General features: G+C 48.0%; 1 protein-coding gene across 1 annotated transcript; it reads left to right on the top strand.

Moving 5' to 3' along the window:
- Positions 1–3,176: 3,176 nt before the first annotated feature.
- On the top strand, positions 3,177–16,660 carry KLF15 (Kruppel like factor 15). The gene is made up of 3 exons (XM_030956673.1): positions 3,177–3,493; positions 7,676–8,783; positions 14,560–16,660. The coding sequence occupies exons 2-3, from the start codon at positions 7,741–7,743 to the stop codon at positions 14,726–14,728; spliced, it is 1,212 nt and encodes a 403-aa protein (XP_030812533.1). The 5' UTR covers positions 3,177–3,493; positions 7,676–7,740; the 3' UTR covers positions 14,729–16,660.
- Positions 16,661–17,321: the final 661 nt, after the last annotated feature.

Here is a 17,321-nt window from a genome sequence, read left to right as displayed (position 1 = left end):
TGTTAATAAAGGCTTGTAGTTTTTCCAAAGCCTTGAGCAAAACTTAGATGCGTGTCAGCTTGCTTTCACTGTCGTGGGGCTCAGAAGAATTAACCAGTTCACAGCTTGAGAAATGCATGCAGAGATCACAGAGGAATGGAAAAGGGGCAGAGTCAGCTCAGAGGCTGACACCTGCCACTGCAGCTTGCAATCTTCAGTTTTGGGTTTATGCCCCAAAGTGTTCCTGCAGACCTCAAAACAGGTCTGCAGTTTGAGGCGCTCCCAGGAGACTCACAGATAAGAAAATACGGTCTATCTGAGAAAGGAAATTTCTCTGTTAAAATGTTTGCTCAGGAAGGATGCTGTAATGGATGAAGCAGCAGGGATGTTTCAGCAAGGACAACACCGGGCTGGCATTCTAGGAGGCAGTGACTCCTGTGCATTTTCCCATTATTCTCTGTTGCAAGGTGACAGGCTTGTGCTGTAGTGAGGCATCAGATATTGTGCTGTTGTATATCTGTTTGTTTGGTTTTAACATGTCCTTTGTGTCTGTCTAGAAATTTTGCCTGAGCAGAAAAGAAGACTTTGGATATTTATCTTGGGTGTACTGATGTCCAGCAGCCTGCTCAGGGCAGCAATTACTACAGGAGCTCTGGACACCCAGGGATGCTGAAGGCAGTCACTGAGCCTACACACAAGGGCTGTGCTGAAGTTTCCCCTGGATTCTGTGTGCACAGCAAAGAGGATCTGACACATGCAAAAGTTTGGTGCATCCAGAACTTGTCACCCTGCATGAGTGAGCTTGGGTCAGGGCTCATTCTGTGTGCTCTGCACTCTCTTCCCAGGTGCTGTGCACTGCCTGCCTGCATTTCTAATACTTTTTGTTTGTTTGTTTGTTTTCCCTCACAGGGAAATCTCAGTGAGAAATACAGATGCCTTAGTTACACTTTCCTGATATTTTCCATTGCATTTCACCTCCCAGCAGTATGGAAAGGCTGAGATGCTCAGTAGGGTTCTTCAGATGTGAAAAACTATCAGATTCCTCCTCCATCACGACATGCAGCCACACAGGGGCAGGTGCTGCCACAAGGGATGGAGGTTGTGCATCCCCTCCCACCGCAGCACGTTTGGATCTGCTTGAGCCCACTGAAAATTCTCACCTTCCTATCTCCAGCCTCAGAAACAGCCAGCAGCACAGCCCTGAAGCTGCGCAGTGGGCAAAGGACCCAGCCTCCAGTGGTGCTTTTAGGGAAGTGAAAAGGTTGTGGGCCCAGTAAAACAGATGAAACTTGAAAAGCAGAACTGGGAAAACACCGTTTTATTTCCACATAAGGTAAATGTGGGACTTCACTGCATCTCTAGCAATTTAAAGAAAGTTCAGAACGACAGTGACTAAAATATGAAGACATTGCCTTTTGCAAGTGGAAAAATGCAAGTTAGGACTAACATGTCCCAGTGCCTAGGTAGGTTATAGTAATGATAAAGTTAGGATTGCAACTTTTGGTTATTTTCATGTGATAAACATTACAAGGGAATTTTGTACATGTTCAAATTCCATTAAAGCCCAGCCTTGTTGGCTTAGATTTTAGCTGTATCTAAATTTCATGTCCTTTGCATTGCTAAATCACACTAAACTTCACCTACTCAGGAAACAAAGGGGTTTTAATTGAGAAAAAGCAGAAAAGCGAGGTTTGCCAAACATCTATTTTGGGTAAAAATATTTAAGGCCCACATTTTTACCAACGTAATCCTTTTTACGTCAGTGAAGTTACACTAATGCAGAATTTGGCCCTGATATATTTGTACAAATATAGTATCTAGGATTTTGATGAGCACGTATTCATGCATTATTCATGGAGACAATGTGGAGAGGAAGAACGAGGTCTGTGCATGAGAGCAGAGCCCTGAGCACCCCCAGTTCCTTTGATGGTCCCCAGCAGGATGAAGGAGCACCTGTAGGGTCACCCTTGCTGCCTGGCCAGGACTTGTTGAGGCTGAATGTCCCCTTGGGAAGAGAGTGGTTTATGTTTGCCAGGCTGTGGGATGTGTTGCTGGCAATTCTGAAGAAATGCAGATGGAGGATATTTTTGCTAGTTTAAATTGAGCTGGATTTGAAAAGAGATGAGATTGCATCTTGGTTCTGCCACAGGCCTTTTGTTTGAGCCTCCGTGCCTCTGTTTCCCCATAAAATGAGAATAATACTTCATTTTCTCTGCAGGACAGCGAGGCCTTCTGTGGGGAGAAGGAAGGGTGTGCTGTCCCATGTGCCCTCACAAAAGGGTGCACAGACCTGTTGTCATAGGACTGCATTCTATATGCCAGGCTGCACCTTCCCAGGAAATCTGAAAAAAGGAAAAACTGCATTTGGAAAACCACTGATTGAGCAGCAAACCTGACTGCTGCTGCAGCTGGCCCCACCGTGAGCTTCCTCTGCAGGAGCTGAGCATAGATCCTGATCCATACCAAGTATTGCAGAACTACAGTGTATTTGTGTGTATATACATATCCATAAATTATTATGTGTGTTTGTATGAAGAACCAGTGATGCCTGCAGTAACAAAGGGGTGTGTGTGGGACACACATCCAGCATGCTGGAAACCCCCCACCAAGCTTTGGCAGGCAGGAAAGGGGCAGGTGTGGGGCAGGAGAGAGGGCATGGGCTCCTCATACCTCCCCAGGGACTCTCCTGTCTCCTGGAGATGTCCAGAGCCTTGCACACTTACAGACACTCACAGTGCTTGGGGTTGGAAGGGACATTAACAGGCCAGCCAGTCCAACTCCCTGCAAGGAGCAGTGACGTTTTCAACCCGATCAAATTGCTCAGAGCCCTGTCCAACCTGACCCGGAGCGTTTCCAGGGATGGAGCATCAACAACCGACTCTCCGAGCAACCTACTCCGGTGTTTCATCAGCCTCACACTCTTCCTCGCACCGGAGGAAGAGTTTCGGTTCGGCCCCGTTCCGTGAGGCAGGCCCCTCTGGGCGCTCTGGGGCTCGCAGCACCGCCCCGGGGCCGAGCGCGGCTCCCATTGAGCCGGGGCCGGCCCGGCCCCCGCCGCCGCGGGGCCAATGGGGGCGGCGGACGCGGTCGAGCCTCTCCCCGGCCTCCCCCGCGGCGGCCGGGCGGCCGTCATGTGAGGGGGATATAGTACTACGGGAGCGGGGCCGCGCTCCGCAGCCGCGCACCCGCCTCCCGGGGGAGCTGCGCCCGCCTCCCGCCGCCGCTCCGCGCTGCCGGCCGCTCCTGCCTCCGCGGGCTGCTGCTCGGGGCTTGCTTGGGTCTACTCCCGCGGGTTTATTGCGCGTGTGTGCCTTTTTAAATTTTTCTTTGATTTTTAAGAATCATTATTTCTAGAATTATTTTTGCCTCTTTTTTTCTTTTTTTTTTTTTTTTTTTTCTGTGGCTTGGTTGTGTTGTTTGGGTTTTTCCCCCCCCTCGTTCTCGTTGTTGTTGTTGTTGCGTTCTTCTGGTCGCCCGTGGCCTTTGCTGCCCCCCGGCTCGCAGAGGAGTTCAGGTAAGGGTTGATGGGGGCGCGGGGGCCGCGTCCCGCCGGCAGTGCCTCCGCGGCTCGGCGGGGCCGGGGCTGTGCCCCTGCTGCCGGCAGATGGAATTCCATCCCCGCCGGGGCAGCGGCCAGGGCTGGGGGCTGTTTGCGGGCTGCAGCGGTGCCGTGCCACGGAGCGACAGGCGGCGAGGGGGGGTTTATTCCCGATCATCGCTCCACGCTGCGGAGGGGAGAGAGGGCCCCCAAAGCCTCCTGAAAAGGGATGGAAGAAAAAAACAATACATTAATAATTTTTAAAACCCTCTACATACGGAATAAACAAACAAACAAACCACGATTTAAAAAAAACCCAAACAAACATGTTTTGCAGCCATGGAAGCCTGGCTGTGCTGTGCTGGAGTGGGAATTCCGTGTGTGTGTCCCGCACCCCTTTCCCTGCCCAGCGGCCGGCGCCCCGCGTTATTGCGGGGTGCAGAGGCAGCGGGGTGCGCTCCGCCGGGGCCGCTGCCTGTGCCCGCTGCAGGTGACGCGCTTCCTCCTGTGGAAGCCAAAGTTTGGGGCTGGAGCGGGATAGTTTTCAGAGAAGAAAGCTTTGGGAATGTTTCTGCAGCTTCCCAGGAGCAACGGGTTTGGGAAAAACAAACCTGAGCAGCCCACTGTGTCCGGGGAGCAGCACAGCCACCTTGCGGAGGAGATGAGAGCAAATAGGTTTATTCCTGGCTCACGGCTTCTTTTTATTATTTTTTATTATTTTTATATTTTTCTCCCCCTTTGCATTTCTCTTTTAATTTCTTAGAAGCTCTGGGCCTGCTTCATTGCCTTGTTTATGGCTCTGTCTGTGGAGCAGAAGTCAGCCTGAACAGATTTGGAACAAGAGAAAACCCTGAAGAGATTAGTCTTAAACTAGAAAAAGCTGTGGCAGTAAATGTAGGAAATGACTGTCAGCGTCTCATATATGCTGTGTGATCAGTTGTGCTGGGCTGACTGTCCAGAAATGACAGGCTGGGAAATACATCCCCGTGTTTCAGCAAGTTCCCAGCAATTTACATTTTAATGTTGCTCTGCGTGAAAATATGTCTTCTCTGGTTTGCTTTTTGTAATTATTTTTTTTTTAGCTGGCAATTAGATGGTCAGGTTTTAAACAGAACAACATGTTTTTGGCAGAAAGGACATCATAACAACCCAGGGAACTCTTAAAAAAAAGTTGGAGTCGGTGGTGCTGCCGAGCAGCTGCTGTATTTCACTCCCGAAGAGGCTGTTTCCAGTGGCTCAGGCACTGCAGTCCCACTATAGGTGCTTACATTTCCAACGTGTTTTCAGCGTTCCTAGAGATGAAAGTGTGTTATGGAAACAGCATCATTAGTTTTCACAGCCTTCACAGCCCCGGCTTTTTTTTGGTTTTGTTTTCTAATCTTCTGGTTTTGGCCCTGTCTTCAGGCAAAGTAAGGATAAAAGTATTTTGGTTGTTAGCCTGGCCTTTAGGAAAAAAATATAGCCAGGGCCCGATCCTGCATTCCAGGCATTCTCCAAAATCTTCTTGGCTGTTCTGCAAGTTTTGAGAGCGCGCAGAAAGCAGAACTGGCCCGTAATATGCCTGGATCTATTTGGCTCTGACAGTCCTCTCTTAAAAAGCCTCTGGTTACATCGAGTGACATTGTTCCTTGTCAAAAGAGATGGGAAACAAGCCTGCTGGCTGTTTTCTGCTGAGGTAACCGGCCCACAGCAATTGCTAGGGGTTCATTATTGTTTTTTCCCCCCCTCATTTAAGTCCTAATTCAAATTGCAGTTTAGTTCTATGCCCAGAGAAATACATGGATGTTTTGATATGTGGCTTCCCAGCATTTAAAGAAACCTTGAACATTTAAATTTTATTTTTTTTAAGAGTTCACCAACTGCATTTGGTGCATGCAGAGCATGCCAGCTTTTCTTAGAAAAGCACATGTTGCAGTCCAGATTTCCCTCACAGCCCCATTCTTCAGATGTTTAAACTGGAATAATACAGACATTGAAGGAAGAATCAGAAACCATCTGAGGGCAAGTCTTCCTTTCTGCCCTATGTTTCTCAAGGCAGTCACCAGTTTTTGGTGCAAGATAGAAACAATCAGCTTGGGTGAATTCTTACCAGATGCCAGTACTAATTTGTCAGAAGCAGATGGTGCTTTCTGTTTCAAAACTGGAATAGCTCAACTATGGGACTTCTGCTGGGGGAACTTTCCAGCAATATAGAGAGTAATAAAAAAAAGTGTGTTAGAAAGAGTTCAGTTCTTCTGACTCTTATAGGCCAAGGTCACAAAACAGAGCCACTAACCTCTGTTTGAACTTCCTCGTGTTCAGCACATGTAGGTTTTTCATTCTTGGTTCAGAGGCACAGCTGACTGACAGGACAACACAGACCAGGAAAATGTGCAGTCTTACTTTTAGTCTTTATTTCAACCTGTCCCTGTTTCCTCCATGTGTCTGTGAAGGAGGAAGACAAGTCTTTAAGAAATGTGGCTTCCTCCCCTCCTTCCTGGGAAATAGATGTTGCCGACGGGACAGAGCTCTTTAAGGGTGTTGTGTAAAATACTTTGCTCTGTGTTCACTGCAGCACTGAGCATACAGACACCTTTTGGTTTTTCTCCAGAGAAGGAAAGACAGGGCAAATTTTGGAGATTTTGGAGGCAGCAAAGATGCTCTGCAAGAGCAGTAACAACCGTCCCCTCGGCTGCACAAAACTGGGAGCTATTGACTATTCATGGCAAAGCGTCCACAGCGGCAGAGCCTGTGGAAAATGACAGCGTGTAACAAGATTGACTGGCATTTCCTTCACGCTGGGTCACATGCCTGCTAATTCACACACACACACAAGCTCATAGGCTGATCGAATGACTGCTATCTCTGCACTCCACATACCTTCCACAGAAAGAGTTGTTTTATTATGCACATGTACAGCTCTGTTTCCAATCAGTCACCTTGAGCAAGTGACTGAGGGCCAGTGTTGGCTCCATGCTGAGCTCTCTGCCTTTGCTCTCTAAGGGGCACAATCTCCGTCCGTAAGCAATTTCTGTTTTTTCCCTCGGGGATGTGGGGAATAAAATAATACGTAGATGTCCCTCCTGCCTCCCCCTCCCCAGTGGCATTTCTAGGAAGTTTTCTTGTTTTAGCTGGGGAAGGGCAGGAGAAGCTCGGCTGTCGGTGGGCACTGGGGTGGCTGTGCTGGCCAGGGCAGGGTTTGCTCTTATGGGTTTGTAGTGGGATTGGGGCTGATGGAAACAGGGATTTGCGGGATGCTGCAGGTCGGGATGCTGCTCATGGTTTGTAGTGGGATTGGGGCTCATGGAAGCCGGGATTTGCGGGATGCTGCAGGTCGGGATGCTGCTCATGGTTTGTAGTGGGATTGGGGCTCATGGAAACCGGGATTTGCGGGATGCTGCAGGCCGGGATGCCGTGCAGCCCTCCCGGTGCAGCAGCTGGCCCGGGGCTCAGCTCAGCCCCTGCCCCGAGAGAGGGGAGTGCAGTGAAAGCAGCCACCAGCTGGCTGGCAGGGCATGGTAATTAGCTCAGTGCCAGCCTTAGTAAGGACAGTGCAGGTGATGATGACATTGGCACACTGATTCGTTACATCTGGAGGGGAAAATCCACCTAGTAAATGCTGAAGCACAGTAAATATTTTTGGCTCCTGCCAGATTGATTCTTTCATTATGCTGAACAGCCTATATTTGTAGAACTGAGGTAGTTAAGGTTGGTGGAAAGCTACAAGACAGAGAAAGGATTTGCATTTTATGGTCACCAGCAATAAACTTTTTTTATTTGTTTCTTTTTGGTGGTAAAAATTTCAACACTTTATCTTTTCTTTCCCATTCCCTTCTTTGGCTCTGGATTTCACTGCTAGGTGAAAGCTTGTTATTTATTTTCTCTTGCTGGTAATATTCTATAAGGGAGCTGTAAATCTGGAGCACACACACGGTTGGGAAATGATTTCTGACAGCATTCTTTTGCAAATATGTGGTGCAATCCTGCAAAACGCTTCAGCCCTGACAGTCCTCAGGGGGTGGTGCAGACCTATCAAAGCTTGTAGCAGCCTGTGTACCCAGGGAGGCTGGATGCTCTGGACGTTCCTGTGGGCTAGAGGGCTTTACGAGTTTCGGTTCATGGAGATAAATGATTAAACCAACTTCTGACTCTTGCTGTTTTGTTTTTTCCTGCACTTAGGCTCTCACCTGAACTTTGCCTGCCTGGTATATGCTGTTGGGATATCCATAAGAGATCATCCAGGAATGGTGGATCACTTGCTGCCTACTGATGAATCCTTTTCATCAACAAGATCTTCTCTTGGATACTTTGGGGACATGACAGCTGGCGTGAGGTCCTACCAAATGCTGCCCTCTCCCCTGTCAGAAGATGACAGTGACTCGTCCAGCTTTTGTTCTTGTTCCAGCCCTGACTCCCAGGTCCTCAGCTCCAGCTATGGAAGCACATCCAGTGCAGAAAGTCAGGACAGTATCTTAGACTATTTATTGTCCCAGGCATCTTTGGGGAACACCACTGCATCATGGTGGGACAAAAGGAGACTTCAGCCAATAGTGAAAGAGGAGTACTTTAGGTTGCCTGAATTTCCCGTGGATATGGAAGACTCAGGACCATTTCAGCCCACTCTTGAGGAAATTGAGGAATTTTTGGAGGAGAACATGGACTTGGAGCTCAAAGAAAGACCGAAAAGCGAGACCAAGGACTTGAGAGCTTGCAGCCAGGTTTCTGTTGCTTCTCTGCAGCAAAAAGACCATATGCTACCCAGTACTAGTTTAAAAGAGAGTAAAAATGAGCAGTTGACTAGCTCAACGGAAGGTGGCCAAGCTTCAAATGGAGGAATGACCCTGGAGAATGGAATACCAGTTATGCTCCAAATTCAGCCTGTGCAGATCAAACAGGAGTCCAATACGAGCCCCACTTCCCAAGGACCAGCACAGGAGAACATTAAAATTGCACAGCTCCTTGTCAACATCCAAGGACAGACATTTGCCCTTGTGCCTCAGATAGTTCAGTCGTCCAATTTGAACTTGTCCTCTAAATTTGTCCGCATTGCTCCCGTCCCCATCGCCGCCAAGCCAATTGGGCCAGGGGGCATGATCCAGGGGCAGACGGGAATCATCATGGGTCAGAAATTTCAAAAGAACCCTGCAGCTGAACTCATTAAAATGCATAAATGTTCTTTTCCTGGCTGCACCAAGATGTACACGAAAAGCAGCCATTTGAAAGCCCACCTGAGGAGGCACACAGGAGAAAAGCCCTTTGCGTGCACGTGGCCGGGCTGTGGATGGAGGTCAGTATTGGGGTCCAGCTCTGTCCAGTCCCCCTTCCCCTTCTTGCTCACTTGCTGAGCAAATAGGTCTGCACTCAGATTTATAAACTGTTTCTGTTGCCAGAGCTTGTTTGGTTGGTTTGACAATGAAGACCTTTTTCCTTCCTGTTAGGTAATGCAGGCGTTCTGATAAATTAAACAGCACAGCATCACCTGCTGGCACCAGCAGCTTTAGTGTCTTAAAAAAAACAAAAGTAATCCATCATAATTTGTATTTCATTCTAGAGGGTCAGATGAAGCTTGTTACCACAGGTAAGACCTGGTGTTTGCATTGGTGTGGTTGCAGCACACCAGCCCCAGCAGACCCATGGCTGGCACCAGCTGAGGCTGAGTGAGCTGAATGGTTTAGGGCAGAATTGCTGTGCACAGCCCTGTGTGGGACTAAATGTGGCGTGTGAAAGCCTGTGATAAGCAAGTATGGTTAAAAGCAGTATTCTGTGCACTTTCATAGAAAATGCACTCCATCCCACTCCTTCTTAAAATGCTGGCAGTGACACTCTGGCATACTCTGGGTTTTATTCTCTGTCTTGATTCAGAAAAATGCGTGGGTGCCACTCAAAGTTGCAAAAAAGCTGTCAGATGTAACAGCATAACCAGAAGGCTGAGGTGGAGTTAAGCATTGCTTGAATGAAAGATTGCAGGTTTGATTGAGAAAATGTTTGGCAGAAGGATTTTTAAAAATATTTTATTTTATTTTTAATATGAATTGAAAAATTTAGTCCTTTTAAAAAGTATCAGCTTTTTATTTTAAGGAAGCTTTGACAGGTGCCTTCCTCCCTCTTTCCAGTTAGCTTATTACTGGCTTGCCTGCTGGCAAATGTTAATGTACAGCACCACAAATGATGATGGGAGAAAATATAATCTTAACTGCCTTGTGTTAAATTAAATTGAATTTCTTGCAAATAATATGCTGCAGAGCTTCAGTGAGCAATGTCTAATGAGCAAATGGGTTGTGATCATGGGCAACAGATGAGGTAAAAAGTAACAGGAGAATGTTGTGTAAAAATGCAAGTATGTGAGACATGCAGCAGTTAGAGATGGCTGGGTTGGTTTGAGGGAGAAGGTCACAGTGGAGCTGAACCATCTCTTCTCCAGCTGGACAGGCTGAAGTTTGTTTCTCAGAAGGGCTGGGGAGATGAGACTATGGTGGCTCTACAGACTGATGGTGATTTGTTTCATTTTGTCCTGGTGGCACCTCTCATGGGCTGTTTGTGGCTGCTCAGGGTATCCTCTCACCAAAGCTGCATTTTTCAGCTGTTTGGTCCCAGAAACTGTGGGCTGGGTGCTCCCAACCTGCAGGACGGGCACTTGCTGCTTTTTATTTGGTTGCCAGAGTATGTGTGTACAGGCTGCAGATGTGCCTGTGGGTGTCATGCTGGCTTTCCCTGCATGTGAGCACAGCTCTCCTTTTTGTGACAAATGCATGTGGCAGTGAGGGTTTGTCAAATCCACGCTGAGATTTGTACCAATGCTCCCAGGGACTTGTGTGGCTCAGGTCAGGAGCCTGAAGCATTGCCTGTGGATGACCTTCTCCAGCTCTGTCTTATCACAAAGCTGGTGTTCCCCAAGATACAAAACCAAGGGGAATATTTAGGAAAAATAGTAAGTGATAAAGGTTGATTAAATTTACAACAGGTGCCTCTCTTCTCAAACTGTTGTGGTGAATGATTTGCTGCCTTGGCTGGAGGGCCAAAAGAAGTGCAGGTCCCACAGCCTGGAGCACCCTGAACTTTCAGCCACCACATTTAAAGATGAGCCCAACAGGAAGGAGGAATTAATCATAATGAAGAACATGGTCTTGTCCACAAACAGCTGCTGCAAAGGGCTTTTCAAACTCTTGTGCTGTTTGTCTTGTTGAATTTCACAGCCTGAGCTGCAATCTCAATCCCCGAAACCCCTAAACTTTGGACGGGCTCTGCTGCAAGAGGAGAAGTTTATAGCCAGCAGGAGAGGCTTCCTGTGCTCACAGCAATCCTCAGCACCAGCCTGAGATTGCTGCACGTCCCCTGCATGCTGCTCCACATCAAAGGCCAGACCCAACTGAGCACTGAATTACTCAGTCCCCTTTCATCAATAAACCATGTTTACCTTTTCAGAAGTTCAGTGAGAGCTGTGACTTAAGTCTCACATGACTTAAGTCCACTGCATCTGGCCACTCTGTTTGCTCCCAGGTCTACATAATCTCAAATGAATTTAAGCTCTAAAACACTGCTGGACTCTGCTTTCCCCCTTTTCCCCTGCATTCTTGTGCTTGTGTATTTATTTTTTCACTGAAGACACTTAAGAGCTGATTCACTGGAGATAGTAATTTCAAAACCAAAACAAAGTGTTGCCTAGCACGACGTGCCTGAGCTCAGTGGGAGGGTTAAAGGTTCCTGAGCTCTCTGTGCACGATGTTTTAAATTCACCAGGGTTGGACTGTGTACCCAGCAAACCCTGAGGATGGCTGGAGACCCCTAGCACCTCCCGTGATGGAGGCTGAGCCCTGCTTGCTTGTGCCCTTCCTAGGCACAGGGCTGTTTTTGGCAGAGTGGTGCTCGCTGGCAGTGGCCAGTGACCCGTTGTGCTCCCTGGACGGGTCAGGGCACTGATCTGTGTCCTGCCACCTTCTACCTTTGGCACCCCTGGTTAGCAGTGCTCAGGCCAGAGAGCTGAGCTGCAGCACGGGCTGGGCCCAGCAGCTGTGCTGTGGCCCAGAGCAGGAGAAGCTCCTGCTTCCCTCCCTGGCACAGCACTGTGCAAAGCTGCTGCAAGGCTGGGGGATGAGGCCATGGCCTTTCAATGCCCCACTGCATCTTCTGGCTGGTGACAGCAGGGGCCACAAGCTCAGCCTGGCTTGGCAGGGAGGGTTTGAAGGCTTGTTACACGTGTGGCCTGAGTGGCCATGGGCAGTACCACACATGGGGCAGGGCATGCATCTGGCACTGGCTTTTCTTGCTGCTGCTGTGCAAGGGGATGACAGGTGCACAGGAGCTGTGCTGGTTCCTCGCAGGAAAGCTCTGGGGATGGGCAGGAGGAGTCTGTCTAGGGCCTCCCCTCCAGTGTGGAGGAGAGGTACAGCCTGAGTTGGCCTCAAAGGCTGGTGGCCATGGCAGGGACCAGGAGTACCAGGCTAAAACTATTGACCTTTCTTGCCCCATGAGCCACATAGGAATGTCCCCATGTCTCTGGGAGACACAGGACATGTCCTACACGTCAGGGAGCTCTAGGACTTTTCTTCAAGGGAGATGTACTTACAGTCCCTTGGGGTCCTACCAGATAGAAGGATGAAGAAGGCTCTTTTAGTTGCTGTGGGATTTCCCAGATCCCTTCACTTGTCTTTTGAAGAAGGAATCCTTCTGGAAATGGCAGTGACAGAATAGTGAGGTATTCCTTGGGGCTTCCTTTTTTTTCTTTTTTTTTCTCTTTTGAATTTTGCATTCCACAGTGGATTATTTTCACTTTCTTTGGGTTGATCTCAGTGCCAGAGTGTGTTGCAGATATTTCACTGCAGAGCCAGACCGACAGATCCTCCCAGCTTCCTTGTCCTAACCTTTGCGTTGTTTTTTTGTAAACACACAGACAGCTTGAGGTTTATTTCTGTGGGCTCTGTAAGTTGATCTTTCCGTCACTGCTGGGGAACAGTGTTGCAACATTCCTGCCTCTTCAGCTAAGGACATGGCTATGAGGCAGAGTGTATTTTTATCAGATGAACTCATCCAAGCTCATTCCTGACATGTGCCTCTTTCTCCCCCACTGTCCGTGCAATTCCCCTCAAAATGCACTTGTGAGGCTCTTGTGCAGGATTAGCCAAGTGCTACTGCACTTCTGTTCCAGATGGTGACCTTAATGGCCAAGGACATAGGACAGGACAATCCAGCTGCATCTGGTTTTACTTCTTTGAGGTCTGTATATTAGAGGATGGCTCTTTGCAAAAGTGCTTTTCCTCTTTTCCCTGGATGTGGCACAGCTCTGTTCCTTGTCCAACACTCAGTCCTGTTGAGGCAGTCTGCACAGGCAGCATCCTACCCTCTCCAGACCCTAGTCCTACCAGAGCATCCCTGCAGGGATCTGGCACTGGGACTAGCTGACTGCTAAGGACTTGGGACAAATCCCTGACCCTGCTGCTCCTGGGTCCAGACTGTGGTTTTGGGAAACTATGGCTGAAAGGACCAGGGGTGTTAGAGAAAGCAAACATGCAAGTAGGAGGTGTGAAGAGAAATTCTGTCATGGCCTTTATGGAGAAGAGTCATCCCTTCAGGTGGACAGTTCCATAACAGCTGGCTATTCATTGTGGAGAATTTGACTCTTCCACCATGAGGATACTAGAGCAAGGAAAGGAAGAAAAGCAAGTGCATAAGTGAAAGAATCTCCCTTAGAAATGCCCCTGGGACAGATGCCCACACCATACCTTACCCATGGTGAGTGCCTGGATCTGTTTTCCAGGGGATGAGTGCTCTCTGGGGAGCATGACCAGTCTGAAGAGCTGCAGCAACTGAGGAAACCATTACCAGCTTTCCCAGTGCCTATGCCCTGGTCCTCAACTGTTGGCGGGAGATCAGAGCTAATTAAAACCTTTATGTGGAAACTTACTTTTCTTGCATGAGGGATTTATTCATAGGAGCCCAGCAGTCCTGTTTTCTCCCTTTCATAAAAATAGCGTATTCGCTCTGTTGGTGATGTGATATTTTGCTCCAGAAGGGCACATTTTTCTACATGTTCTTTCCCTGATTTGTTCAGCTAGTGCCCATGACTTCACTTATTTATTGTAAATAAACAGCTGATACCATTTCTTGCAAGCTCTCTTTCTGTGCTGCTCTTTGTTACTGCTCTGGCAACAAAACCCTTAATTGCCCTTTGTCAGGCAGCAAATTTTTTGTACCCATCTGGACAGGGCTGTATTAGTGTGACATTGTTAATTAACCCTCTGTCTCCTAGTCATGTCCAAAGTGGAAATAGAGCCACCCCTGCTCTTAAGGCCAAAGGATCAGCTCATTTGGGTTCAATAAAGCCTGTGGGATTCATGGTGGCTATTTGGGGATTTTTCTGTGAAGATGGAAGGTGGAAAATATCTAAAATTTGAAAGATTATGGAATACAGTTTTGGTAATTAAAGGCTCATTCTTGATTTAATTTACCCATGCTAACTATAACTATGCAAATGGCCATTGGGGCCCACCTGAATTTCAGCTGTTGGGATGCTGAGCATCTCTGGTGCTATTAATGACTCTTTATTTAACCTGCAGGAGCACACATGGAAGCCAATTTTTCATCTGGATCTAATAAGTAATGTTGTTTCTAGGTAGCTCTGGCTGGATTTATCTGGAATCCTTCTCAAACTGGGTGCAGTTAGGGGGTGTGCTGGTGTCAGTGGGAGCTTGAAACAGACCTCACCTGCAGGACAATGATGGTTGTCTCTGCTTGAGGAGTCTGTGCTTGGATTTACAGGAGAGAGATGGTGGGGGTGGCTTTGGAGGGGACTGCAGGGGGATCGAGAGCAGCGCTGCTTTTGTCAAGCTGTACCCATGCCATGGAGTCCAGGACAAGGCTGGTACCAATGCTGCCCCTGTGCATTGCCCTGAGTCCAGGGCTGGTAGCTGTGTGTTTCCATCATCACTGGGACCAGCCCAGCCCTGCTGTGTGTCCCTTTCACCTCCTGGAGTCTCCCAGTGACCTGGGGTGACTTTTTTTACCTCGCTGTGCGACGCGTAGCACAACAAACCCCCATTTATCTGACGAGGCCTCTCCTCTCTTTGCAGGTTCTCCAGGTCAGACGAGCTGTCCCGGCACAGGCGCTCCCACTCGGGGGTGAAGCCCTACCAGTGTCCAGTGTGTGAGAAGAAGTTTGCTCGAAGTGACCACTTGTCCAAGCACGTCAAGGTGCACCGGTTCCCGCGCAGCAGCCGCTCCGTGCGCGCCGTGAACTGACGGCTCCTGCCCTCCCTGCCGGCCAGCCGTCCCCAGAGCCACCACAGCACTTTGCTCACCACCTTCCTAGTGATAATTTATTTGTCTCCACAGAACAGTCAATGCTGTTACTTGATACCACCGTGTTTGAGTGCCCCGTGTCCTTCAAAGATGATTTGAGAATGAAGCTCTTTTTGGGTCAGGGGAGCGGGGCGCTTCTTCCTTTTTCTTTTTTTTTTTTCTTTTAAGGATGTTATTTTCCTTTCCTTCTATCTGTCTCTCCTTTGCTGCTGCTTCTTTTGGAAATTACAGTGTTTTATTTTTAGCTGTTTTCTGCTGCACAGGAAAATGTAAAAGTTGCTTGCTGCTAGTTAATTATAGCCCTGGCATTCCTGAGGGCTTTGCTCATGTACAGGCCACTCATTGTGAGTTTTTATTAAGCTGCTCTATTTGTCCAATTTGGAAACAGCAAATTCCTTTTGAAATGAAAACAACTCCTTTGTTTTTGGGTCGCCTGAGCCAAGGATTTGTAGGGGCTGGCCATAGGAGGAGGAACAGTGGGAGTTGGGGATAGGGGGAGACAGGGCTTGGAAAGCACTGGAATGTGCCTCCATGCATCTCTGATTTTCCCAGCTCACATTTACCTTTCCCTTGGCTAGGTTATAGATAAATATTTATGTATACATATTCATACATACATACATATATATATATATTTAAGCAAAGACACATCCCAAGCAAATCCAGAAGCTCAGGCTGGATGGAATGGCTTGGAGTGAAGCCTCTGGGACTGTGTGTGTGCTTCTGTCCTGTGCTGCTGAGGGGTGCAAGGATGCCCAGGCTCCAAAGGACACTGCTTTCCTTTGAGGCTGGTTTGCAGCATCCACTGTCTTTAGCAGAAGAGCTGTTGTCTGCCCACAAGGCAGCACAAAGGTGTTTGTGAGAGCCCTGAGCTCTGTTCTGTCTCTGCCCCTGCCCTCTTGTGTGACCTGGGGGTGAGAAAGCAGAGCCCCAGCCCTGGGGGTGCCTGGTGAGCACTGGGCATCCTCACATCCACCGAGAGTCAGGGCCTGGCTGGCTGGAGCTCAGTCTCTGTGTGCTGGCAGGGTCTGCAGGATGTGCCCAGGGAGGGTGGGAGCAACCACGAGCTGGTGGGACAGTGCTGTGAGCCCGGGCTCTGGGGTGATCCTCAGTGCTAATCCTCTCCCTCCCCACAGCCATGTCAGAGCTCCATGCAGCTGGGGTGGGCAAACGGGTGAGAACAGCAGCCAAAAGAAACAAATTTGTGTGATAGCTGGCTAAGAAGGGAATTTAAGCAAATAATCAGATGGTAGCAGGCAAGTGATTTTATTTGTGTTTTTCTTGTTTTGTTTTTCCTTTTGAACTCTGGCGATTGTAAGAAGCTTTAGAAGAAAATAGGATTCAGTAATTAGGAATGATTTTATAATGGATGTTGCATTTCTTTTCCATTCGCAGAGGCATCTGTTTGTCTTTTCTGTTGGCAAAATGGGAAGTAGGAAAGTGTGATCCTAGAGCTAGGCAGAGCAGGAGCCCATGCTGTGTGAGAACAGCAGGTCTGGCTAAAGTGAATGCATTCCTTTTGTCCTCTAGAAATTAATATAAATGAACTATCATCTATTGACTGGTTTATATCACATCCTATGAATGTATGTAAATAAAACTGTACATAGATGCATATCTATATAAAATATCTTTTAATAACGTATCAAATTTGTGTAAATTGGAAACAAAAATACCTATAAAGCCAGTGTACATAAGTTACAATTCTGTATATTTTCTTTTGTTCTTCATAAAAATATATTTACTTTGACAATAAAATGAAAATGGAAATTTTAAATCCCTCCTTGAAATTATTATTCATTAATTTCCTTTATAGCCAGCTCTGAAATTTTGATTCACCTGGACGTAACTTTTCAGGTGCTGTGTAACAGGGAGAGGATGGATCAGTTCTGAAGTTACCTTCAGTTTTTCTCATCTCAGAAAGTGCTTGGGAGGCGTGAGATGTCTCAGCTGTCTCTCTTCACTGGAGCCCTCACGCCCTGCTTGGCAGCCACGCTGGGACACAAATGCCTCCCATGGCTCCTGACTGCTGTGGAACAGGTCTACAGATGCAGTAAAAGTGTGGTTCATAAAGTAGAGCAAGCAGGTTTTGAAGGAATTCCAGCTTTAGTGATTAGTGTGGAGGAGGAAGGGCTGCAAAGTCTGCTTCAGACTGACGGTGACGCACTGTGTGACCCAAGACAAAGGACTCCATGGCCTGTTCTGCACTTCCCTTTCTTGTAAAAGGGGATAATAACACACGACAATGATACTGTGGGACTTTATTTGCCTTTGTGTGATCCCTGGATGGAAGGAGCAAGCAATGAGACCAGTAGTCAGAGGATTAGGTTGTTAAAGAAAGGCCCAGCATGATGGTCTTGGTGCCAGGGCACCTCAGTTGGCTCTTCTGCAAATCCCACGCCTGACAGAGTGATGTGAAGGAGCTGTGCTAGGAAGAATTGCCTCAGGCCTGAGGAGAAGACGCCCTGTTCTGCAAAAGCCATTGCTTCCATTTGTAACAACAGGGGCATGAACACCATGCTCTCGTGACCTG

The sequence above is a fragment of the Camarhynchus parvulus genome, chromosome 12 (genome assembly GCF_901933205.1).
Source record: "Camarhynchus parvulus chromosome 12, STF_HiC, whole genome shotgun sequence".
Taxonomy (NCBI): domain Eukaryota; kingdom Metazoa; phylum Chordata; class Aves; order Passeriformes; family Thraupidae; genus Camarhynchus; species Camarhynchus parvulus.
Note: the sequence above shows the minus strand (reverse complement) of the source record. Positions and strands in the feature narration are given on the sequence as shown.

Coding starts and splice junctions, on each gene's coding strand:
- KLF15 (XM_030956673.1), top strand. CDS start 7,741: ATGGTGGATCACTTGCTGCCTACTGATGAATCCTTTTCATCAACAAGA. Junction 8,784..14,559: donor TGGCCGGGCTGTGGATGGAG/GTCAGTATTGGG, acceptor CTCTCTTTGCAG/GTTCTCCAGGTCAGACGAGC.